This window comes from Phasianus colchicus, chromosome Z, assembly GCF_987193195.1.
Source record: "Phasianus colchicus chromosome Z, bPhaCol1.hap1.1, whole genome shotgun sequence".
Taxonomy (NCBI): domain Eukaryota; kingdom Metazoa; phylum Chordata; class Aves; order Galliformes; family Phasianidae; genus Phasianus; species Phasianus colchicus.
In genome coordinates, this window is record NC_143476.1 from 30598892 (window position 1) to 30625753 (window position 26862).

Here is a 26862-nt window from a genome sequence, read left to right on the forward strand (position 1 = left end):
TATTATGTCTCTTTGAGGTACTTACTTTCTAGATGCAGGAAAAATGTATTAAAATTTGCTTGTGCAATAAATTATAATTAGGACATGTTGTTGGCTCCATAAAACAACTTTCATCTAGTTATCAATTTGTAGTAACATTCTATTTCCTTTCTGTGTTTAGCAGGAACGGATGCAGGGGACTGTGAACTGAATAGTGCAAGTGCTGAAGAAGGAGGCTTGTTTTGAGGAAACAGGAAAGAGGAAGAAAAGAGAAGGGAAAATACCTAATTTTAAGGAAGAAGGAGAGGAAAAAAAACGGGGACTATGGGGAGAAAAAAGATTCAGATTACAAGGATTATGGATGAGCGTAACAGACAGGTGAGTAACAACAATACTGATGTTGAGATTAATACTGTATTTACAGGGTGACTTACTCTCATAAGTGATAAAGTGATAGTTTTCTATAAATGCATATGCCTGTGTATATGTATACATATATATAAAACGTATTGAAGATCATCAAAGAAAAAGTACATTTTGGAAACAACCAGAAACCTCACACAGGTTTTTCAAGTTTACAAATATGCATTAGGAATTTATTACTCAAGGCATTGACTCTACAAAGGCCGATGCGTATGTTTTACCTTGGACCCCTCTGTATTCACTTTGTACTACACACAGTTAAGCACATCTGCAAGTTGTCACAGGATTCAGGTTTACAGTACTGCATTCTGTGACCTATTATACTGTGAATTTATTTTCAGTGTGACTTTCTTTTAAATTCATACATTCAAATTATTTCTTTCTACATCTTTTCAATGTTTTTATTTTTACATCCTGCATGAAATAATGACTACTTCATAAAAAAAAAATGTTTTCTTATCTGAATATGAATTTTTAAAACATTCTGATAGCCCAACACACTCTAAAACCAATACACAATAACACTGGCATGTTGTATTTATGAAATAACATGTTCCTAATTAATACTAAAGCTAAAAATCTAGCAGGATCAGTTAATTGATTAATGCCACTATTTTAGATGAAATGGCTGAATTATGTATTATCAACACTAACTTTCTAGTTAAAATACGGTCATAAATTAGAGAAAGTTGTTTTCTGTTTTCAGAAATATAAATTCAACAATTGACATCTTTAAATAAAGTCTGTGACAAGCTGGGGCTGTTTGCATTTGATGTAAATAAATGAATGGATGTTTTGTTGAAACTGGAGATTCACAAATGTGAGAAGATCTCCATAAAATTTAACCTTAACCTTGTGATTAGTATTCTTCATACATGTGCCTGCAATTTGGCAGTAATCTTCAGTAGCTTTCCTTGAAGAACTTGATACTGAATTACTATCAATATATTAATTCTATTCATTTCTTCTTTTAATTTCTTCATAATCATAAGTTGTTTTTAAGAAGTGACTATGTTGTCTATAGACTTTCATGATTTTATTATTAAAATTCAAACCATAACAATAAATCATAATTTTTAAGTATTTTTTCTCATATGCTTAAAGCCTTGTGCTAGTAGTATAAAATCATATTTAAAATTAAAAACAATGTTTATGATGGATATATTCTGTGTTTTCCCTAAAGGTTGCTGATTGTGGTGGGCCAAGCCAAAAAGCAATAATTCTATCAACACAAATCCACCACTGTATTTATATTTGTTTTAATTGTTTATAGCATGGAAAATATTCAATTTTGAATACTGAACTACATTTATCATTAAACATTAAGACACTAGTTGTTTGGAACTTCCCACGCTGCCAGCTTTTCTTTTTGAAGTGGATATGAATTATCATTTTGTAAATGATGCTAAAGACTTCTGCCAGTGTTAATGTTGTGGCAATATGTTTACTCAAATACAGAATTTATGGAGAACTTAATCCCCAGTTTTGAGGGGAAAAAAAAAAAAAAAAGCCTTTCAAGAGGCTAGATTTGTTTTTAAAATGCATACTTATAGTGTTTCAAGTCATTCAGTGTAGAGCTTCAAGGCTTCTATCACCCACATTCAGTACTAATTATTATCAGTAATCCTAAAATACCAAAATTAAAAAAACAAACAAACAAACAAACAAAAAAACCTGTAGTGCAGAAAGAATTTATCTTATTAGTATTATTACAGTCATCAGTTAGTCAGATCTGCTGTCAGGCTGAAGGCCTAGATTTACACTATTTTACCCTCCACATGGTGTAATTGGCTTGACTATGTTACTTATTTCTATTAATATATTGAAAGATAGTTTAGAAAGTGTTTCTACTAGTTTTATCCTCTTTGTATTTATTCCCCTAATTTAAAGTTCGGTTGAACTAATGAAAAGATCTCCACTAATTCCTTTGGGCTGGAGGCTAAGGCTTTTCAGTTTTAGCAATATATATGTGGTTAAACACAACTGAATTTTCAATAGTAGCTTTTAGCCTTTTTTATGTTTTTTAATGTTTTCACAAGCCTAACTATTTCTTAGAACACAATATATCCCACAAGCTGTTGCTGCTTCTGTTAGAAATTGCATCACTTTCATGTTCTAATTTATATACTTACAGTATGTTAAAATAGTAACTCATTTACATCCGTGTAATATTTTTTTTATTATTATTTGTGGACATGAATATACTGAATGCACAAAGTAGATGACAGGTCGCACAAAATATTTATTTATTTATTTATTTATTTATTTATTTATTAGAAGATCTTGATTAAGGTGCCACACTAAACACAGTTCTTCAAACCTTATTTGTAGCGCCACTTATATGAGCAAGGATGAAGAACTATTAATTTTCTGAGACTGTGGGCTTTGCCTTCTTATTACCTGTCCCTAACATGGTCACAGGAACAGCAGCAAATCTGTTGACTTGTAACTGCCTTATAGGTTTTAAGTTCAAACTCTGTGGTTTAACAGTACAAGGCATGTTAGATGGGAATATGATATACACTGGCGGTGCACCCTCAGCTGTTTGCAAGCACATGAATTCAATTCAGGACAGCAGAGAAAGATAAGTGGCATTTTTCAAACCAGAGGATGCACCAAATGTTGAATTTTTCTGTCCTCTCCACTCCAGTGGTGAATCTCCTTGGATAACACAGTTTGTACAAAAGAACTTAAGCTGCTTAAGTCCTGCAGAAGATGATTTCTGTCCTCATGTTTCTACTAATCACCTGCTCATTGTCTTAACTAGCTCTTTATGCTAACCATTGAATGGAGTGCTTGTTTTCTCAGTAAAACCACTGTTTTCTTCCATGCTACTGACTGTTGTGGTAAGAGACCTACCTACAGTGCAAAATACTTGGACTGAACTGGGGAGGACAAAAGCAGTGCTGAACTCCTTTCAAGAGTACTTCTAGAGCAAGCCTAATTGACCAGATTTGTGTACTGCAGTTACCATACTGGTAATAAGTGTAAGTTGAAACTGTCCAAAAGAGTAATGTGTCACTGGCTGCTAATCTCATAGAAACAAGCAACATGGTGTGTAAATTGCAGTCTTCTGGAACCTATTTGAAACTTCAAAATGTTGGTGTATGTGAAACTACTGCAACCTAAACATTAAACATTGATTTTGATGAGCGTAAGAAATCAATCATTTAACTACCAGGAATTTTTAATGTAATGTTGCTTCATTGGCTGTATTTTCTTGGCCCTACATGACAGAGGCAGCAAGGATGTTTGAATCTTCTGTAATTGACCCTACATTCTCTTCAGTTGAGAGTTATTCAGAAATGCCCATCTAAAACATTCCTTCTTGCTGTGCTTCTTGCCAGATGGAGGAGTATTAATAAGTGCTAGGGCTAAAGTATATATTTATTGGGTATTTTTGTTACCAGAATGCTTCTCAAGAGCCTTCTAGTGTAATCTGTCAAAGTGACCAGATACTTTTGTTTTCTTATCATGACACTGGATAATATTGTTTTGTAAATATGTTGTTTGGGCTCGTGAAGTTACTGTAGCTTTGCAAACAGTCCATGAGGGTACATGTTATTCCTTGCACCAGTGATAGAACTGATAATCAAAAGCACTGGCTCTGATATGTGATACTGGACGTTCCTGGCTACTACAAGTTCATTGTGCAGAAATTGCTACTTGGCACATTGGAGCAGGCTGTTGTTTAGAATTCTGGACTGCTTGAGGAAAAAAAGAAAAAAAAAGAGAAGAAAAAAAAAAAGAGGAAAGACTTTTGCAGAAACATATGTGAACTTTATTTTCTTGGGCCCTCTTAATTGAAAAAAAAAAAAAAATCAAGGAGCTCTATTATCATCAACATATGAAGAAGAATTTGCATTCCACTCAGAAAACTCTTTAAACTCCTTTTTTTTTTTTTTTTTAATTCGTTTTTGATCAGTTTAAAATATTTTGTTACTTTTTAGGAGGGCATTTTTGTGATCTGCTGCGGACAGGGATCATTTGAGACTTCTTCACAGCAGTTCTGATAGAACTTAAAATAAATAGGTGTAATGAAATCGTGATACTGCATTATTGTTATCATACAAGGTCACTTTCGAAATGTTAAATCCACAGTCTGTGAGCTAAATACAGAGCTACACTGACCCAGGAAAGACGGCTTATTAACCTAATGACGTTCTGGTATCAGGTCAGGAACACCCTCTGTCTTTAATATGCTCATTTCTCCAGTTCGCATTCAGGAATATCTGTTCTTACACAGCAGTCCCTCTGATCATCTTGCCATTAGTTCTGCCTTACTTTTTCCTACTTATGAAGCGTGCTGTTGACAGTGTCATAGTTAAAATGGGATTGAGCTCAGCTCACTGTTTAAAACGGACCACTGAAAGTTTTAAAACTTTCAATTTGTAATGTTTCAATTTGTAAGCTGAAGTGCTATTAAACATCATAGGGAATGCATACTTCAGTATTAAGGTATTTGAATATTAAAGATGCTTCTCTTAAAGTTTTATGTCTATGTTATTCTATGGGATATTGCAGTATTGCTTAACTTTTTCCTGAATATAACTTTCTATCATTTTTTTATTCCGACAAACCCGTAAAATTGTGAAACAGTACTTGCTGCAGTTATTGAGCTCAATAGAGAGCAAATGAAAGCTGATAAGAATAGAGAGTTTATGGGACAGAGGAGAATATCCTGGAGGGAAATGACCATTTGCAGGAAGACCTAGATTTGTTCTACTGACTTCGATACCTAATGCACCTAGTTTCAAAACTAATTTCAGCCTCATGCATCTATTTTTATCTGTGCTTCAGTCTATTTAAAAGGAAAGAGAAAGAGACTATCGGCTGAATCAGAAACTTCCCTGTAGAAACAGAGAAGACCATTGCATATTAGTGCTAACATGAACACAAGCTATACAGGAAACTTCTGTCCACCAGTTTCCTGATATTTTCAATCTTTATATTATTCAGGATCCATGATTGTGTGATTTTTTTTTCCCCAGGGAATGTTTCCATTTAAAAGCATAAATGTTTAACTATGCAACTGAATATCATTCCACTCAGTGAACCTTTGTCTAAAAGATGACATGCTCTTTATCTTTTACATATTTGAATCACCTCTCATGTTTGCATTAAATTGCACGCAATAAAATATATCCTTCGTATTTTAGAACTACATTTAGGCCCTGCTGCTTTTTTTTTTCTTTTTTCTTTTTTTTTCTTTTTTTTCTTTTTTTTTCTTTTTTTTTCTTTTTTTTTCTTTTTTTTCTTTTTTTTTTTGTGAGGTTAGATTAGGCTTCCATAAGCAAAGCAAGGAATACACTGCATGTTTTTATCACTTCAAAACTATAGTTATCTGTACAAGCCTAAAACAGCCTATTTCACGTTACCTTAGACTGCACATGAAGAAATGAAGGGAGTTGCTGATCTGAAGCATGAATTTCTAGAGTGTATTATATCTAAGGTTAAGTGTGCTTGTATTACAAATGTATATTCTGAATATAATTTAGAGTGGATTAGCATAAGGTAAATATTTAGGTCAAATTACTTTCAATCTGAAGCGAGAGCAAGAAACCTGTGGAAAGAGAGTTCAGTACTGAATGAAGTATCTGCCAGTACAGCAGAGCTGAAAAGAGTACAGACAGGCACAGCTTTACTGTCTTGCAAGGAATGGTTTGAAAAGCCCTAAGGGAGAAAGACCTGGAGGTGGGAAGCAGAACTGAAGCCATTGTGGAGAGGAAGAAGTTACACTCTTCCTGTTATGACAGGAAATGCAGACAAATGTGCTTCCTGACCATTTGCTCAGCAGGGAAAGAAATATTCTTTGACCTTTACCTTATGAACATTTTAGCAGTACAGAACTAGTAAACATGTTTTTTTACTCTAAACATCCATTTGTACCTGCCAAAACTGGTGATAGCACACCAAAAAAAAGAAGTTGATTTTCTTGTGTATTTTATCAGCTACCATTTTTTTTTGATGGAGATCTTTTTTCATTAATATGTCTTTGCCTATAATGCATACATATGTGTGTATCTGTATGTAATCAACTTAGTCTTATCTCTCAGATTCCATAAAAGGAACTGATGTATCAGAGGTTAACCATTGTTATTCCTGCATCCTTGTCTGATTTTGGACGTTAAATTGTAATTTAAAGCAGGAAGTATGCTGATAATGCATAGCCTACTAATTTATGAGTTGTTGTATCATCCATTCATTAACACACCTCCCAGTGATCCCTCCTCTCTTGATTTACAAAGGAAAAAGTCATTTGAGATCCACCATCATGTGTAGGATTTGAGTAGACTGAGCGATATTACTATTTTATGTTTTTGATATGATAAAAATAGGGAGAAACAAAGTGGTACAAAACCTTCTTTTTTATACAGATCATGAACACTTTATTTGTTGTAACCATAATTTAAGGGCATCCTGTTTAGAACTCCTCTTTAACTGGACTATTCAGCAAGGCACAGCTCAATACGCTCGAGGCTTTCCAGGACAATAGCTCTTTTACCAGCATAAATCACTGCTGTCTCATCCCTGCTCATTATGGTAGAGGGTTACAAGAAAGTGGAAGCAGGCTGCTGAAGGGTTCTTCAATACTCTTTAAAGGGCCTTTCATTTAATACGATGTGCCAGGCACTGCATAAAGGAAGATTTGTCTAGAGTGAATCCTACACTGGCGCTGCCTCCCGGTCCCACTCAGGGCTGCTGTTGCAGATGAGCCTTGTCATATGACAAACAGTTCTAAACAAAAATCAAATGAGAGAATATGACAAAGAGCTCTCTCCTCTCAACTAGTTATTTCTTTAAGGTCTTTCCCAATCTAAGCTATTCTATGATTCTATTTGGGCTTTCAGCATACGAAGATGTGCCTGGCAGTGCATTTTAGTCAGTAGGGTCTTGGTTTATACATGGCTATCTTCATTTTACTGTGTTTAATCTTAGGTAGGCTTGCATAGTACCACCTATTTGTCACCTACGTTTTATGTACTGTTGGTGATCTAGCCTCTGTGTAGAAAATTTAGATATTCTGGGTGAAATAAGGGTGAAGAGAATCATATTTTTTCTTGACCAGGCAGCATCCATATCTGATACTTCTATGCATCAACTGTGCCTGTTTTTCACTAGTTAGTCATACGTTTAATGGCAGGAAATGTATATGAGAAGCATTATGTACTAATTCCCTGAATCTCATTTTCCTATGTCAGCAGCTATGTATCAGTATAATTGAAATAGTAAGGAGAACACTAATACTTTGCCATTCACTGGGAAGAATGGCTGGAAAGATCACAGGGCTGGTACTTTCAAAACAGAAAACATTAGCACATGTGCTATAGTTGTTAGGAACATTATCAAATGTTCTCTACATTTGTTGAGAACATAGGTGAAATAGCTCAGTCATCCAAAATTCAGCTTTTCAAAGTGTCTAGGATACCAGAAGGACTAGAGGGACTTGAATTAAAATAAATATATAAGTAAAGTATCCTGAAGACTATAGTCATCAATGCATTAGCATCTATAGCATCTTTTCTTGCTAAAGGTTTAGATAAATAAAGACTATAGCCTATGACCACTAATATCATTTAGCCTTAAACTATCTGGACTGAAAAATGAGATGGACTCATTCATGTGTGGACATGTGCAAACATATCTAAATTTATATTTCAGTACATTGATGAATTAACACTCATGATTAAAAAAAAAAAAAACATTTTCCAGTGCATATACAGTTTTATTCTTTGTTGTTGTTGTTGTTACTAGGGATTAAAGAAAAAAATCTGATTCTGGGACAAATTACTAACAAAATGGTGCATATCACAGTGTGTGCTCATGTAGCTGTGGATTCAGGCTGTCTATAGATCCTCTCACATACACTGAAGTGACTAGTCCATGAAACAGCCATCAGAAGACTCTTGCAGATTTATGCTTGAAGAGCTAGTTGAGAGGTGTTTCCATGGTACTGAAAAAGAGCCAGAGTTGAAGTGGAAAAATGTCCTTTTAACAATCCTTTTTTGTCAATGCCTATCTTTTAGCACATATTGTAGTTCTCATCGTTAACCAGAATTTAATACAAAATGCATTAAAAGTTTACACTGATTTATATCAAGGAAGTTCAAAGTTTGGTTTATCACATTTTTTTTTCAATTTTCCCAATGCTTAACATCAGTATCTGATTTGTTCACAGTGTTTAAAGTCATCAGTATTTATTCTTCTTTGCCCACGAAAATGCTGCAGAATTTAGTAGCATTACTCCTGCTTTGAGGACAGCTTTAAGTTTTTTTAAAATGACCCTTAAATAAGAAAGTAAACTATAGTGTGAAGACAACTAGTAGTAGCAAACTAGTGAGCTTTTTTTGCTAAGGGTTGGAAAGGTTGTATTGTGCAGGGTTGGAACTCATGGGGTTTTTAGTTACGTTGCAGAGGAAAATGTGGTACACTCTACACCCTGCTGTTTCTGCAATACGTTTACAACTATGCTTTAAAAAGCCTCATATAAGTATTTAAAAATGGTGTTGTGGTTTCAAATCTTTTGTTTTTCATATACATACTAAAATAAGTTTTTAAAAACAGTTGAATGCAGTCCTCTTATCTGTTCCACTTCCTCCCTCCACTCTGTATTCATTCCTATTTCTTCTTATACTACCATTATATAGTAGTCCAGAAAGAGAGAACTTCATACATAGGCTATCGTTCTCCTAAAAAGCAGAAAAACTGTAAACTGAAAAAGACCTACAGACTATTAGTGGTTTAGACAGCAGGCATAATTAGCCATAACTTAACTAAAATTTGTGGGAATAGTGAAGTGGAATAGTGAAGTGATTGGATTCTTTTTACTGAAAAAAAAAAAAAAGTTAAATATTGAGCAAACACTGTTAAAATGCATGCTGTTTTTTTGGGTTTTTATTTTTATTTTTATTATTTTTAATGTGCTTTTTAAAAATATGTTGAAGATTTGCTTTACTGGATGTGTGTTTACTTTCAGTGTCACTAGTGCACTTACCGTCGAATGACAAAATGACACTAATGATATATGACACTATGGTGACTGTGAATTTTGAATGCAACATAGAATAGTAAAGTGACAGTGTGACCACTTGGGTTCTTGGTACTGTAGCTGCAATGAGTCAGAAGCTTATGTCATGTGAATTGTGTCTGTCTTATTCATTCTCAGCGCTGAGTCAGTTAAAGTAAATTTTGTAAATGCAGGCAGACTATCTTAGGAGCAGATTTCACACTACCTTATGCCTAGACACAAAAAAAACCTAAATGCTTTAAATAAGTTTTACTACCACTTTGCAAAGTTTCTGCAATACCAGAACATTATCTGTTTGTTACCTTGGACAACGTTTATTTGATTCTATTAGTTTGGATGAGTATGGTTAACATAATTGATGGTTAACAAACTCAGACCAAAAGACCAAAATTAAGTAATAAGGAAAAGGTCTGCTTCTACTCCTCACCAAAAAAACTGTAGAGTGTGGAAGAGAAGTATCTTCATCTTCCTTGTGTAGCTGTACAGAAAAGAATATGCAAAAAGATCATTTGTTTCCAAATAGCTTGTGGAGTATTCATAATCTTCCGAAGCTACCAACCTTCCACTATACACTTAAAAGTATGAGTTGACTCACACCAGAAACTGTTTCAATAGCATGGCAATTTCACATATATACATTTGTTACATATATTTTTATCTATGCATAAATATGCAACAATTAATTGTATTTTGAAAAAGTAAAATTGCAGATTACTGTAGAAACCTTGCCATAGATGCAGTTGTTTTTAATGCATTGAGTAGCAATTGCATAAATCATTCTCTCATAGATTTAGAAAACGTTGAAAAGATCAAGAAGTTAATGGCAAATCAAATTCAGAGAAATTGAAATTATGCTTTTAAAAAAATGAAAGAAAAAAAAAAGTAGTATCTAGCTAATCTCTTGTTCTTTCTTCAGTTTCTGCAAAAAGGAACTCCAGCCAGTATTATTCTGGTGATAAGTATTATGAAATAAGTATGTGCTATGCAGCACAGCTGTGTGGTTACTCTAAATGTTCAGGAGGACCTAACAGTAAACACAAACAGTGGCTTTAAAGATATTTGCTGGAGCGTTCTTTGATGGTGAGAAGCTGTAACATGCTAAATTCTGAGGCTTACGTGCAACAGAAACCATACTGTATAGAGACACTCCACCTACAGCACTGTGGTCTAAAAGTCAATTGAAAGGCATTTTAGTTGCAGAAAAATATGTTGAGTTAGTCCATTTTATCTTCTGTATGTTAGACTTCTTCAAAAATGTTAAATATATATCTGTTTTTCAACAAATACAGTGCAAATTTCCATAATCAAAGAAAATATTAAAAGAGTGTTTGAAATACTAGTTTACTTTCCAGAATTTAAACATAGTTTTGTTACCTATCACATTATTCATTCCCAAACTCAAAAGCCATTGAGACAGATGAGATAGAACTTAAAATCAATTACGCATACTTGAGAAGAGGGCTGAGTAAAATGTGTTTATAAAATGATTGAATAACTGTACTTAATGGGAATGTATTTTTCTTCATGGTTCTTTGACAGAGGCTAGAGAAATTGAAGTGACAATAAGAGGAGTGACATTAAGTATATATCTGGGAGAATAAATGTTCTTGGTGTTGGCTCACAGCCCCCTCTTTTTGAGATGGACAGCAAGTAGGGATTAGAAATACTTAAAGGTGACGTTTTCCATGGCATGACCTAGTAGGATTTAAAGGTAGGCTGGGGTTGCAGTTAGCATTAACCTGCATTAGGAGTTTGATGAGATAAAACAGCAGTCTTATGAACCACGTATAGAGGAATCTTCTTTCCATAGCATTAAAGTGCAGAGGTACTACTGCTTGTGGTCCTTAAGCAGCAAGTATGGAATTAAGCAGACATAAACTTTGCTGAGTGCCTGTCCTTGCTATATCAAATACCTTGCCTACATGTTAAATTTGGTTAGTAATAGGTTTAGCAAAACCATATTTTATCTGAAAAAATAACATCACTGAAAATTACTAAAAAAAGAGAAAATTACCAGGGAAAGGGAAACAGTCAAGCATACTATTAGCTTAAACACTGACATTTCTTATTGGAACATGTAAGTTAAGTGCAGGAAAGATAGGAAGAAAAACCTTTATGTATTTGTTGTACAGATTCTTTCTTAATCAAAAAAGTCTCTGTGTAGAATTATAGTCAAGTATAAGTAGAGATGCTTTTCTTACTACCTCGGCTTGCGTGAGGTGTCAGTGCACAAGCTAACCTAATGGGAACAGTAAGTCCATGCTTTCATAATGTGATCCACAGTTCTTTATATTAAAAAATGCCAATTCATATCCTCAACATCTAAATTGAAAGGAGATAAAATATGATACACCTGTGCATAGGAAGAGGCCATATTTCAGAGATATTTGTTGCTGGCAACTAGTGTTTTTATATTTATTTTATATTTCTCATTTTTCACATGAAAATGTAAGCATTAAATAAGATGTACTTAATTTTTTTATGTTATCTTAGATATTTCTCCAAAAGTATTTTGAATTGTCTGAACAACTTATCTTTATATACAACTTAAATTCTGTACAAAATAATTCCTTGTGTTGAAAATCTAGGAGTTGGTTGGAATTGATTTAAGTGTTTTGCTATCAATAATAGAAATTTACTGCATGTGTTCAAGCTATTTGCTTTTGCAAATCTAAGCTGCAGTTCTAAGACATTGATGGGAAAGGTGTATGCAGCACAAGGTGTTCAAGGTATAGCTGTGTGAGTTAAAAATTTACACAGAAAGATGTAGCACCAACACCACATAGTGCTGCTTGAAAATGTGCCATTCTTTTTACCTGTACCTTGAGTATTGTGCAGTGAGTATTAAATACGTTTCCTCATTCACATAACAAACATATTCTATTTTGAAACTCTGTTTGTATGTATGTATTTTCCTTCTGAACTTGCTCAATTCAAAGACTACTGCGGATATGTATATTTCAAAAAAAAAAAAGGGGGCTGCAAAGATCAACTTGGGCATTTTTTACAGCCTTTTTTTGCTTCTCTTCCAGGTGACATTTACAAAGAGGAAATTTGGGTTAATGAAGAAGGCTTATGAGCTGAGTGTTCTGTGTGACTGCGAGATTGCTCTAATAATCTTCAACAGCACCAACAAACTGTTCCAGTATGCCAGCACGGATATGGACAAAGTGCTGCTGAAGTATACTGAGTATAATGAGCCACATGAGAGTCGAACGAATTCAGATATTGTTGAGGTAAGATTTTGTGCTCTGTGAGTCAGACAGGCCCAATTGCACTTTCAAGAGGGTGATAGAATGGTCCTGGGAAGTGATCTAGCAGCAAGAGAGCAGAACATGGATGTTGTTGGGGGAGCTGAAGTCAGTGAACGATGTTCAGGAGAGCAGCAGAGACTTGAAGGATATTGTTTATTTTGTGAGCTCTGTTACCCTGCTGAGTCTGAAATGCTCAGCAGATGTACTTGTGATGGTGTCACCAGTCCTCAACTGTTCAGCTGTCCTGCTTTGTCACCTGAGTCCTCTCCATGCCTTTACCACCACCTTCCCTGCTGAAACTCCTTGTCTCATAGCTGCCCCCAATGATACGCTCCCTGGAAAGCACTGCATGCACTTTCCCCTCACTCCAAAAGTTAGAATGTCCTCCAGCCAGAAGGAGCTGAAAAAATGCACTCTAAAAGACATGTGAGAAAGATTTAGAACTAGTGCTGTAAGGCATTCAGATGGCATTTTTAGAAGCTTTTTGCTTATCTACAGAATTGGGAGAGTTTACAGAATGCAAGAAAAGTTTACTTGTGAGTTATATTGCTTCAGTTCTCTCTCATACGGAATGTTGTTACCATAATATAATGATAACAATATCAAAGAAATAACATCAGAATGATTGAGACACCTTATAATTACATTTTAAAAATTGAACAAGGCAGGGCAAGTTGTATCTACCCTTTCTGGTACTTATTCATTAAAATTCAAGTTTCTCAATGTTAAGCTCTAGTATTTACAGAAAAATCAGTTTAATATCTAATCACATTAAGATTTAAACCATTCAACACAAATGTAGCTTTCAACGATTTTTTTGTAATAGCAAAACATTCAGAGCAATTTCTGAAGAACTGCTTATGTGTCTTACACAAGTCCTTTTATCAGAGCATCTAAGCAACTATTGAAAGAATGTGGTCTTTCCTTGGAAATCAATAAAACTTTGATCATGCTATTGATTACCCTAGCTACACACTTAAATTACTGATTTTAAAGGTTTTAGTTTCCAATTTTTAAATAACTTGAATGCTGTTGAAATGAGACTTTTGGAAATGGCACCTGCATTATTCATGCATTTGTGATTAGCAATGGAAAAAAGAATATGTGTAAACTGAGATGGCATACAACATAATAGGCATCATTCCACCTGTTTGCAAGATGTCACAATCCAACACCATAGATCAGCAAAGATTACAGTAATCTACATCACTTTTCAGTCTATCCTTAAACTAATGTATAGGATTGTACTGTTCTGCTTCTTCTGTGATCTTCCACATCTCCTCTGTTAGGGGAGGATGAGGTTCTGACAAGAGGAAAAAAACATATATATATTTGAATTAGGACTAAAAAGAAATTATATAATTTCTTCCACCATCATCTCTCTTCCTCTCTTACTTTAAACCTCCTACGTAGACATGAAGCCTTTCCTGTCACTCAGAACTGGTTGGCCCATGTCCTGTTCAGCAGAATTCAAAATCTGTCCCCAAAATAATTCCCTGTCCTCTTTTAGTGGCAGAAAGCCAGATTATTCTTAGCAGGAAAAGTTTCCTGTGATATCTTTACTTCTTCCTACAGGATTTCTGGTGGGAATGGGTGAGTAAGCCACTTGCTATAGACTTATTACTTGTCTGCAATGAATGAAAACTTCTGGCCACAAGGGCTGTGTTTTTGCAAAGAATTTGAGTGAAAATATAGAATTTGAGTAATGTCTATTTTATTATAGCTTCAAAATTTTCAGAAGGAACACTTCTTGCACCTATCAAATTCCTTTCCTTCACAACCAGTTTGTATCAGTTTATGGGCACTTTTGCATAGTTTTTATTCAGAATTATTCAAAATTCTGTTAGTATCCCTTTTCACTGCTCTGAAAGTGGCCAAATGAAAATAGGTATCTGAAATAAACATTCTTTTATTTCAGTAGTCTAGCAATGAAGTGCATTTTTTATGGCCTCTTTTCCATTTATTTTGTCAGCTCTGAATTAAGTGATTTGACTGCTTTGCTTTTATGGTTTTCAAAGTTCTATCTGCAATGCAAAATACATAAGCCACATCAAGACCAGGATCTAAGGAATTCTTGTGCGGGCAGAAGTTTAGAATAAAGTCCCATATTACCATGCCTTGATAATTAACAATATCAATTAACAATAATGCAATGGAGGACCAAGACCCACAGAAATATGCAGTTCGAGAAATTTCTTGACTTGGTGTAGTTCGGATATTTTTAGGTACATAATATGCCATATATTTAAATATATAAATTGAACAGCTAAACTGTCTACATTAGACATATTTTCCTTGTAAGTAATCCATTTTTTTTTTTTTAACTCTAGCTAACAGCTAGATTTCACACTTACAATTTTTTAATCTTGTCTTTCTGAAGCAATAAGAAACTTCTGAGAATCAGGCTATATTATTAAATCTCATCATTTTTAATTAAATGACTGTTCAATACCTACATTTCTATGGAAAAATAAAGGGCATAACGGTGCTCTTAGATTTCTATGTAGGTTTAATAAAAACTTTTTAAAGTAGACTTTTGACATTTGAAATATAACTTCGACTGTAAAAAAAAAAATCTTTAATCCAATTTCTATTCATATTTGGCATAATTAACCATTTAGCTAATTTCCAACTTGCAGCAGAACTATGCTATCAGTAATTAGAACATGGTATCTTTTAATACTTGTGACACTGCAGATGGAGCAGTTTGGTCCTACTCAACATACAGCTATATAATCTGATAACTGGTGGGACTTAAAATGGAGGGAGAGAGAAGAGTATTCTAAAACTCACTGAGTTCTGTGTAATTTTTTAACTCTTGGTGTAAGTTTTTTTTGTTTTTTTTTTTTTTAAGTTTGTACTTCCCTTACACATGTAACAATTCCATTTTTATGCAATATATATGTAACTGAGATTGTCTTTTGCAGTTCCCTCATTCAAAATGGAGTTTAGTAATGTGCAATTTGGTGTCTCTGAGTTCTTCACCTCCTACAAATTACCTACAAGCTGAATGTGTTTCAGATATTAGCCAGTAAATATACTTACAATTTCCACTGGTTACTAAAAATTAATTCACACCCTTAAAGGAGAAAAGATTTGCATTCAGCATGCAAGTTTGTCCATTTTAAGCAACAGTAACAACTACTGCACGTCTCACTGAAAATTGTATGGCAGTTTTACGATACATATTAGTCCTGCAAAAAAGGATTCATTTTGAGACTTCTGTTTAGAGTTAACTGGATTCCTAAAACTGAAACTTTTATGTCCTCACCCACCAAACCACTCACGCCACAGACTTTCATTCAATTTTCCTTCAGTTAAAAGCTGTGTGCTGGTGGCTGGATATAGTAACTTGAAGAAACAGCGGAGTCTGTGTTGAGCTGTTGTACCTGCGTATGCTGAGAAGGAAAGACATCTTTATGTTAACTTACCAGTACCAGAACAAACTTGTATGTAAACACTAAAAACAATGCATTCAGCAGCTCTCATTTAAAATCCTGCCATGCAAGTACTAGAAGATCTAGTAGAAGATCTACTAGAAGATCTATAATTCTTTACTTAAAATGGTATTACATTTTTAATCATTACAAAAGTCCTGAGGCACTTATGACACATTTTTTTGGTGCAGTAGTTTTTTTTTTAACAAATAGTTACAATCTCTCCTTAGAAGTTTGTCAATATCTCCATCTCCTATCTGCTTTAACAAAAAAAAAAACAAACAAACAAAAAAAAACCTTGTATGTCTGTCATTTAACATCAGCACAATTGTAAAGATGAGGATTTCCTTTTAGCAGTGAGGAAATAGAGAACAAGAGTGTCAGCTTTACAACTAACAAGCACATGTATTATGCATTTTTTTGTGCTTATTTAACGTAAGGCCATATCCCCTCCTTGCTTCTGTCAAATAAAAATGTAGCACAACTTATTTCTTTGTCACTCTGCAATAAGTAAGAATAAAATGTGATGCCAAAGCACTGTAAGACCGCCACTTAGGAGCTCAGAAAGGACATCCCTCTTTGACTGGAGGAGCATATTTTAGATTATTAATATAGAGAAGTGTTTTGCATAGTGGCAGCAAATATAATTACAGTGTTAGCCATGTGGCAATCTACTGTGGCTCTTCAACTAAGCCACCAATCTGCTTATTTTAGGTGAAATTTCCTGCCTGTCTTCTCTCACTGTCCCTGCTTCCTTGTTGCTTCTTTCACATCAAATTGCCAGCTCAGTTTTAGCAGATCTCTAGTGAGTTTTCACTAAACCTTCTTTTTGATTCTGTTTTTCAGACACCAAGTCTAATACTCTGATCCTTACTCAGCATGCATATAAATCATCCCTCCACAACTCACTAACTGTTCCACCTTTCAACTCTTTTTAGGCCCCTGGTACACTGGTTTCTTTGACCCTCCTGCTTTTATTGTCACATTTCTCCAGCTGGCTACGACTCCCCTGCTGATTCAGTGGTCACTGCATTTAATTCAAGTTCTCCTACTAGATCAGCCCTTTCAAATTCATCCCATTAACCATATCTTCCATTTTCTGGCACACGTACATCCACCTCCTCACTTCCCCTCTGCTTTACCACTGATCACTGGTAAAGAGAAAAGAGGAACAACACAAACTTCTTCCATTTTTCTCTTTTCTTTCTGAGCTTCAGTTATCAATTCTGATCACCCACCAGATCATCTCCGAATTTTGTAAAGATCATTCCTTAAAACTCTCCTGCTTTCTGCCTTTGTCTCTTTCTTTCACAGTTATCTATTTTCAACTAACCCTTTCTTTCTCTTTTTTCTTCTTTCTAAATCATTTTACACGTGGAAGGAATATGAGCTCCCTTGCAAACACTTACAAATAGTAAGAACTCAACTCTTACAATATGGTGTCATATCCTTCTCTTTCAATAAAACCTGATAATAATATGGCTTCTCATCTCTGCATTCTCCTACACTTGTGTTGGTTTGGGTTTTTTGGTGTTACTTGTTTCTTTTGTGTGTGTGATTTTTGTTGTTTGGGATTTTTTTTTTTTCCTACTGAATACTTAGAAGCATAGCATGTTCTTTCAGCTCCTTTCTCACACAAAAATTACAACCCTACTTCAAACACAGCACAGTAAGAACAGTAACAAAATAAGGCAATGATTATACTGTAACAAGATTCTCCATGCAAAACACATTAATCCCATTTCAATCAAAAAATGAGCACCTTTTGACCAATACTGACAGTCTCCTCACCTTAGACTCATCGTTGCTTTCATCTTTCTTAACTTCTTACCAGTTGCAGCACCATGCATAATTTTTTTTCTGTCATCCTGTGTCTACTAGTGTAGATAAATGCTTCTGTCCTCTTCCTGTTGTTTCAGCAGCTGTTCCTTCAGTATGCATGCTAGGAATCGCATTACACTCAATGCCCCACCATCCTTTACTCACTGTAATTGGGTAAATTTGGAGAAACTCTCTTAGGATGAAATCTTAGTGATAGTGAAGACTGTGTCAAGAATTAGCCTGAGCTGCCATAGGATACTTTATTAGCCAAGGGCTGTTGTGTTGGTGTTGCTCGTTGGCTATGAGGGAAACAAAGGGTAGTTCTAATTCACAAGCAGAAGTCAGATTTTAAAATAATTCAGAAATTATAGATCCTTTCTTAAGGAATCTAGCATTGTCTTTTCTGTGTGCTTTCCATATGGCGACACATCTTCATTGCTATACTGCCTGCTGCTGAATTGACCTTTTGTAGAAAGGTCACACCTTCCCCAGTGTGCGCCTGCATTTGGTGCGAGAGAATGAACTGAACATAGCAAGAGAGACCAGTGCCAAATGCAACAGCGTTTTCCACACTGGAAAGTACTGAACTGCTACACATATGAAATTCTGCCAGCTGATTGCACATCGTGTTTTTTTACAAGACAAAGAGACATCCTTACACACCTCATTGTTAAGATATTAGGAAACAAAGTAATACCAAGCCATGTAGATTTAGAGTAGACATTAGAAAGGAATTCTTTACTGTGAGAGTGATGAGACACTGGAACAGGTTGCCCAGAGAAGTTGTGGATGCTCCTTCTCTGGCAGCATCCAAGGTTAGGCTGGATGGGCCTGTGAGCAACCTGGTCCCTGCCTATATGGGTCCCTGCCTATATGGGTCCCTGCCTATACCAGAGGTGCTGGAACTAGATGATATTAAAGGTCTCTTCCAACTCAAACCCTTTTGTGATTCTATTTTGTCGTTGTGTGGAGTGGTGCCGTTCATAACATTGCTTTTGTCTGTGTGTTACTCCTTACTAAGAAAACACTTTGCTCTAAAAAATGCATAGTGAAAACACACAAATAATCATAGAATCATTGAATCATAGAATAGGATCATAGAATCCTGTAGGTTGGGAAAGACCACTAAGATCATCTAGTCTACCTACACCAATACTGCCCACTAAACCATGTCCTTTCGTACAACATCTACATGCATTTCCAAAGCTTTGTAGAAGTACTAGTTTAAGTTGAGAATCTGATAGACATTTAGCACAACCAACAGAGGAGTAGTAAGATGCATGAAATACTGCTAAATTTCCAATGACTCTCCTTGAGACTTAGAATATATATCTAAAGTATCTCTCTAGCACATCAGGAGGTTGGAATGGATGAAGTTGGAATTCAGTCAGCAAAAGTTGCATATATGAGACAGGCTGCATTGTGCCTGAGAGGAATGCCACAGTCCTGTTTTGCTGTTGGGTTTACTGCATGTACAGGTGTGCTGTGGTTTCTGCAGCACATGTAGGATTAGTCACTTGGTGGGGAAGTTCTGAATGAAATGAAGGGGAAAAAATTCATTCTGTCAATTATTTCTAAAGGTCACAGAGATAATGAGTAGATGAGAGGTTAATTAGATTCTGAAAGCCTCTTCATATCAATTAAGACTCTTATCTTTATATTTGTAGTAAATAAGCCCATATAGCTGTCTAAGTGTGCTCCTTCGAGGACAAGCAAGGCAACTGCTGGATTTTGTTTAACATAATAAGAGTATTTGCTTCTCCTGGCATCATAACATAATACTGCATATAAACAAGCTGTGAAATACACATCAAGTCAGTTCTTCAGCTATTGAAATCAGTGGAATTATTTCAGCTACCATGGGCTAAAGATCTGGGGCATTATAGAAAGTAAACTTGTATGTAAGAAAGGTTATTCAGGGTGATCTAAAGACAGTGCAGTCTATTGGATACTGCCCTGGACCAGGACTCATGAGACTTTCATTTTATTAATAGCTTTGCCAAATACTGTTGTGTGACCTTGGACGAGTCACATTTCCTCTTAATGCTTCAGTTTCCCTATCTGTAAAATGGGAATAGCGTTATTGATTTCCTTTGTAAATTGGTTGAAGACCAGCTTGCTAAAAAAACAGTTACTATTACCAGTTTTCACAGACCAGGAGACGATTGGACAGGGTCAACTGGCCAAAGAATTTCATTTAAATGATGATTTAGGCTTCTTAAGTATTTGCTTCTCATTTCATTTTTAGTAAACATGTGCCAAACTGTTATTGCTAACCAGATGTATGACAAAATCCTGGGATGGGCTTTAAGATATTTATTTATTTATTTATTCAATATTCCTTTAATCCTTCACTGCTCATCTTTTCAATTTCAAACCTTTGGAAAATGTATTTGTAATCTACAATTCTCACATGAGTTTATTTCTATATTTTTACTATTCAAGGTGAGTATAAAAAGGTCATGGATAGGAAAATACACTGTTTTCAAAAATGCTAAAAAAACTTCCTCTTCACTTTATCAATCTTAATTTTATTTTTTCAAGCAAATAATTAAGAGACAAATCTTTTAAAATCTGATATTCTTACCTAATCTCATTACTCCATCAATTTGGATTTTATATTAGCTACTACAACATCACAAGAAAAATTTCAAAGTGGGAAAATTGTGAAAGTCAGTTCTTTTCCATCCAAATCAGTCCCTCTACTATATTCAATAAATAGCAGTTTTTCCTTCTTCCTTACATACGAGATTTTTGACTCCTTCTATCCAGATATTATTTATTACAAAATAAAAGGTCAAGTGTAGATATTGCTTTTATTTTATTTTGAATAGATCAAAAATTAGTCCAGTAAGTGAAAAATGCAGCGAAGAGAATGAGTTGCTTTGTTTTTCTTTTTCTTTCTTTACCTCTCTCTTTCTCAAAAAGGCCAGTTTTCCACTATGATTTATTTGCAACAAGGTTTTAGGTGGCATAAAACATATTTTTTAATCCTAATAGATGTCAAATGAAAGTGAAGTAGTATCTCACTTGATTAACTTGCTTTTCCCTAATTAGAATTAGAGTGTAGGGATAGAGAGAAGAGAAATGGATGCAAATGGAGGAACCTCCCGGATTTTACTTATTGAGGGTTAGTCCTTATCGCTGGTCAGATCCTCCTTGTTATTTTTCTTTTATACTTTTGTTCTTAATAATCACTTCAAAAATATTTCAATATTTTAGGAATTTTTTGGACCGGATTTTTGTAAAAATGGTGGGATAACCATAAAGATGAAAAACAGAGGTAGAATATTTCAAACTCTTTTCACAGTTCCCTTCTTTGTCAAACTGGGAACATAAATCTGTATGTCTGAGAGCTCGGTCTATTTCACAGATGACTGTTTCTTTCTCCAAAACATGATATATCTGGCCTAGAAACTGGAAAAATCTTACATGTCTTTGTAACATTCTTATAACTTAATAGCTCCAAAGTTTTATCCCAATCTAGTCATTGGAGAACGTTCTTTGTTTTTGTAGTCACTGTTTCACATAGTAACATCTTGTTGTATTTTGGTCTGTTTGCCAGAGGGTAGGTTTATTTTTAAATCCCTGAACTCTGAATTTTCTTTATTTTTCCAAGATTGGAAGCAGCTGAAACGCCTGGAGTTACAGGTTGAAGGGCTTGCTTCGCAATGTGAGATGGGAAGCCTCATCCCCTCCCCCTTTTGTGTTTTTCTTTTTTCAGATTTTTCCTGACAAATGTCTTTTAACTGATATTCATCTAAAAATAGAAAACTGCCTAACTAAAAATAGCTTGGCTCTCAGTCTTGCCAAGGAAAATGGAGAGGAATATGCGTGGAATAGAAGGCTGAGTAATCCAGCTCTATTCATTCACAGATCCCTTTGAGAATGCAGGCGATGATAAAGTGCCCTCAAAAAACCACAGGCCTGACTTGCTCTCTTCAGACTCTTAGGTGCCAATAAACATTTTAGCCCAAGGATATATTTTTTTTTCTCATAGATCGTAAATACTTTCTGAAAGACAAGGCTTTGTTTCACAGAAGCTGACTTACTGTCAAAAATAGCTGACTTTCCTAAGGTCCCTTTTTTTTTTTTTTTTTTTTTTTAACTTTCCGCATGTTTTTTAATTTATTTTCAGATGAGCAATGACTGCAATGTTCTGTCAAAAAGTACCATGAAATGTCACAAATCTAGTCCAAATGAATGAAAAAATAGATACTTTTCATTGATTTCATACTTAGGATCATACTCTCAAAAGTTCACTTATTGCCCAAGAGGGGTTTATTACTCTGATTCTGAACAGTAAAAGTGAGTGAGTAGACAGTTGGCTTATCAGGAATCAAACAGTTTGGTGGCCTGGTACTTCTTGTAATACACGAGTTAAAGTTGTTATTTGTAATTCTTCATGTATCCAAAGCTCAGTTTTATGCAGAGGGATATAGGAGATGCAAATAGCAAGGGGAAGAACCTAATTAACTTAAAAATAAGCCTGTTGAGAACTCTGCAAAGCAGAACATTTTCATTTGGAAAGCTGTCACATTAGAGAAAGCTAATGTCATTTTGGGCTGCAAAGATTTTTGTACCACCATTGTGAGGTATCACGTGAGGCATCAGCTCCACTGACAACAGAAAAGACACCAGGAAAGACAGAGCATGTTGTTTAAAACAGAAATATTTGTTGTTAGTCTATATGGAGTTTTTGTACTGGGTTTTTTTAGTTTTGTGTTGTTGTATTTTTTTTTTTTTAAATCTGAGTAACCTGGTCAAACACAGCAACAGGGTGTGGAAATGTCAGTACAGTTCACAGGGTTATTTGGGCCTGAGTATTGTTTTGTTCAGTTCCTGTAATGCTGTTTGTGATAAGACGCTGAAGACAAAGGACGATAATTGATGGAAGGGGACTTAAATCACTCCAAAAAGAATCAAGGTCCTTGTATTTGGGTACATCGACTCTTCTGGTCTCCTTCCTCCTTGTAAAGCATTTTTGTCTTCTTGCATGTCGGCCCCCTACTGCTCTTTGTAATGGAGGCAGACCACAAGTGATTCCTTTATGCAGTACACAGGGTGTAATTGTGTCTGTGTGGTGTAGTAGTAATTACCGAGGCTGAATTCCTGTATTGTATCTTCACTGCACGTTTGGAAAAATAGGGCATGCTACCCTACATTACCATTTTCAACCTAGATAGTGAGCTACTTACTGCTGTGTTCCAGAGACAAAAGCTTTTGTGAGCAAACCCATTTTTCATTTTCAAGACATCCCTGCTTTGAAAGGTAAATACAAAATGTGGTTATTTACCTGGATTCTGCACAGTAATATAATCAGAAGTCTAGTAATACCACATCTTCTGTTTGCTCACAACTGTCTTCAGCACAGTCAGCTGGACTTGCCCTCCTGTCCCCCAGACTTTTTGTTTTATTGGACTCCCATAAGCTGTCAGCTGTTCCAATCAAGCCACAGTTGAAGACTGTGCATGCTGAGATTCCCGGAAAATCAGCAAGCAGTGCACACTTTTTCACATGCTTAGAATGAGTAAAGGTTTTTGTTTAGGGTACAGATGTTCCCAGATGTTGTCCCTTAGCTGATGCTCACAACTCCTTTTATTAGGTAAAAGGAGTCCTACATTATCAAAAAGCAAAGAACACTAATATGTAAATTCCATTGATCAGATATGTTTACTCCTGACTTAAAGTCTAGAGTGGTCAATAGGAACCTTCTGGCAAACTTCAAAATCATCTGGTTACAATTTCTGTAGACAGCAATTTCTGCACATTCTATCACCTTTTGTAGTAAGTAGTAATGTAATAACTCTTCTTTCTACAAACATTTATAGAGGTCCTGTTTCAGGCTGTGAAACTATTTGCAAGGAGAAAGCAGAATACTTCAATAAGAATACGCAGTGTTGTAGCTTTATTTTTGAAGTAGCTTTCCTATCAGTAAAGGTGGCAGATTTGGGACCTAAACAGTTCATACACTGAGAAGCATTCATGTGTCTATATGGAGAAATAAATGTGCAGTAAATATGCTTCCATGCCACAAAGTTAGCAATAGGCGAGCCCCTTCATGAGTAGCAAAGGCACTGAGCAGGAGGTGCTTCATGAAGAAACACCGGAAAGGATAGGGATACAAAAAATCCAGCTTTGTGCTTACTCTACCTCACCTTCAATAGAGCTGGTATTTTAAAAGCTCTTCTTACCTTATCCTTCCATGCTGCATGAAGCAAAATTCCTCCATGTTTCTTCTTCCCTGGACTGCAGGCAGGTAACTATCTGCTCTTGAAATACCTTCCCACTGTTTTCACATCTCTGGCAAAACTTCTGTTAAACTTCAAAATACGCTGACTTTTTTCCCTTTGTTACAGTAAGAACATAGAAATTAATTATTTATTTGTGTGCTATAAAATTTGCATTCGTCCTTATGTATTATGTAGCTAATATTGATTGGGCTCCATTTGCTCTGAATCCAAGGAGTCCTTATGTGTTTGTGTATGTAAAAGAGAATTGAAATTAATGTAAATTATCAAATTTGCAGGGCTATAAAGCCTCAAACACCTACACTTTATTGTTCTGCATTTTTAATACTCACAAGTCTAGTGGTCAGCTGTCCATAGGTCAGCACTGCTAAGCTCTTTGTGGTAGTTAAATCTTAAACTGCCATTGTTCCTCGAACAAAAAACAGTAACATTTAGAACAGGGTTTCAGTCAGCATCTTCTTTATGCTGTAGTTTATAAAACCACAACTTTACATTATTATGTCTTCCTTACTTAATATTGCTGTGGGCACTTTTGCATACGGCTACCAGTTAATGATGGAGTAAATACACTATTAAAAGGAGTTGCATAATCTGTGATCTAAACTTTAATTAACTGCGTTAATGCTTTTGTGTGATAGGGAGCAGTGTTAAAGAGAAAAAATTGTGATATATTGAATAGGCTTGCATTAGGAAAAAAATCTCAAACCCATTATTTATATCATCCTGTGTGATCTATAGACAACTATAATTACATTTTATAGCGCACTGTTATAGAAATGTGCATGCACTTTACTTTGGGTTGTTAAAGTATACGTTTATTTCTTTGATCAAATGTTACAGCACACAGGCTGTTCAAAGAAAGCAAATTATAGAAGAGTCAATACGAGTATTTTAAACAACTCACAGCTGCTATAGATTGATTCAAAAGAGATCAAAATCTTGACAAAGAAGCAATTCCTAAAGGAGCATATGTTGTTTAAAGTATATTTAGCTTACTACAAAAGAATCATAGCTATAACATGACCAAACATAAAAACACGTAATTTATTCTTTCACAGTTATAATCCAAGGCTTGGTTATTACACACTTCTAGCATGTTCAAACAATTATCAATAAAATGGAAGCTCTACACTTTTGTCTCCAGCAGCTGTAAATGTGCACGTTAGCATTTAATCTGTATTTTTGTAACCTACTGAAAATAAGCTTTTCTTCTCAAAAGTAAATTTTAGTACAATCCATATATATTGTTTAACTTGAGGATAAAAAAATTACAATTATGCTTCATTTTTTTTCCATCCTAAACCTTAAAATGTTTCATAGAAGTGACTAAACATAAGCTTTAAAATATGGCAACTAAGATCATTATCCAAAAGTGTAACTTGGGGTATATGAGAGACCTTGTTATTTGGTACTGAAGGTACCTAGGGGCCTGTACTATGTTCCCTTTGGATAGACCCAGTCTGGACCAAAATGGAAAGCTTTTTCTCCATAGAAGATCCAGAAACTCTCAGTCCTCTACAAAGGAAATATCCTTGGCAAGCATTTATTGAATGCCTGAATGCCCCATAGGTCTTCATGGATGGAGGTGTCTGCAGTCCTGGGAAAGCAACGTTAACTTCTGATGAGGAGCAGGATTTCTGAAACTGTATTTGCTTTGTCTGGATCTGTCACAAGCATCCTAGCCACCTGCTGCTGGGCTTGGATCCTGTTCTGCAGTACCAAGCTTTTACTGTGCCCTGCATAGGAAGCCTCATATCCTAACAGTTTGAGTGCTACTTTGGAGGTCAGATGCCCAAATATCAAGTATTGCCAAATTGAGCTTTCTGTGTGCCTAAATCCTTTACTGGACCTGTTCCATAGCCCTTTCCTGTCACAAGGCCATTTCTAGCAGCAAGGGAATTACAGCAGGGTGTGGACTGCTTTTTATGGCTTCAATGTAAGCTCTTGGGTGCACATCAAAGCAGTGTGGCTAAAAGAGGACTCCTTGTCAACTAGTTTTCTATCCTGTCCCTTTAAAAAATACTGATTTCCTGAATGAGCCTTAAGAAAGTGTGTTCTTATTTCTCTATCCCTAGACATCTTCATTTATAGCTTTCAATATTGGCAGGTATAGGAGATTCTGCCTGATTGGCTTTGTTAGCCAAATGGTTGAACTGTTTGGACCTTTGTAGATATCTACATTTGACCACTCTGAGTTGAACTGCATAGAATCACAGAATCATAGAATCATAGTATTGATAGGTAGTAAGGAGTTTTTTTTCTAAAGTAAAACTCCCTTGATGGCAATGCCTATGAGGGTTTCACAGCTGAAGCTGAGCAGGCTATTTATGCTGTGTTCTGAACTCAGGTGAATCACTCCTCAAAACTTACAGAAACCTGCCTCTCATGTGGAATAAATTTTTAATTCCCATCCCATTAAGGAGTCTGAGAGTTCCTCTGTACAGCCATTTTTATAGAAAAAATGTTGTTTTCACTTCTGTCACTGTCAGTGAAGGAGCAAAAGAGCTGACCAAACATTCTGCCGTTAAGTTAAGCTTCTCCATGATCTCTGTGACCAATTCTGTAGCACAAATAAAAAACTCATCCATTCCCACTACTGCTATTTTATTGCGGGGTTTTGTGATCTGGTATTCCCCAGGCAGAAACAAGAATCCTGCTAAGCTTTAGAA

The 26862-nt window shown here is 35.3% G+C and overlaps 1 protein-coding gene across 11 annotated transcripts in view; it reads left to right on the top strand.

Moving 5' to 3' along the window:
• The window catches only part of MEF2C (myocyte enhancer factor 2C), a 131380-nt gene that overhangs the window by 59022 nt on the left and 45496 nt on the right, over positions 1–26862 (top strand). For 9 of the 11 annotated variants that reach the window (XM_090132377.1, XM_090132382.1, XM_031612667.2 and 6 more), the window contains 2 exons: positions 161–357; positions 12463–12666. In XM_090132377.1, coding sequence (XP_089988503.1) covers positions 304–357; positions 12463–12666 — 258 coding nt within the window. In that variant the 5' untranslated portion in view covers positions 161–303. The remainder of the gene's footprint in view (positions 1–160; positions 358–12462; positions 12667–26862) is intronic. The other 2 variants (XM_090132379.1, XM_090132380.1) reach the window with 1 other exon arrangement.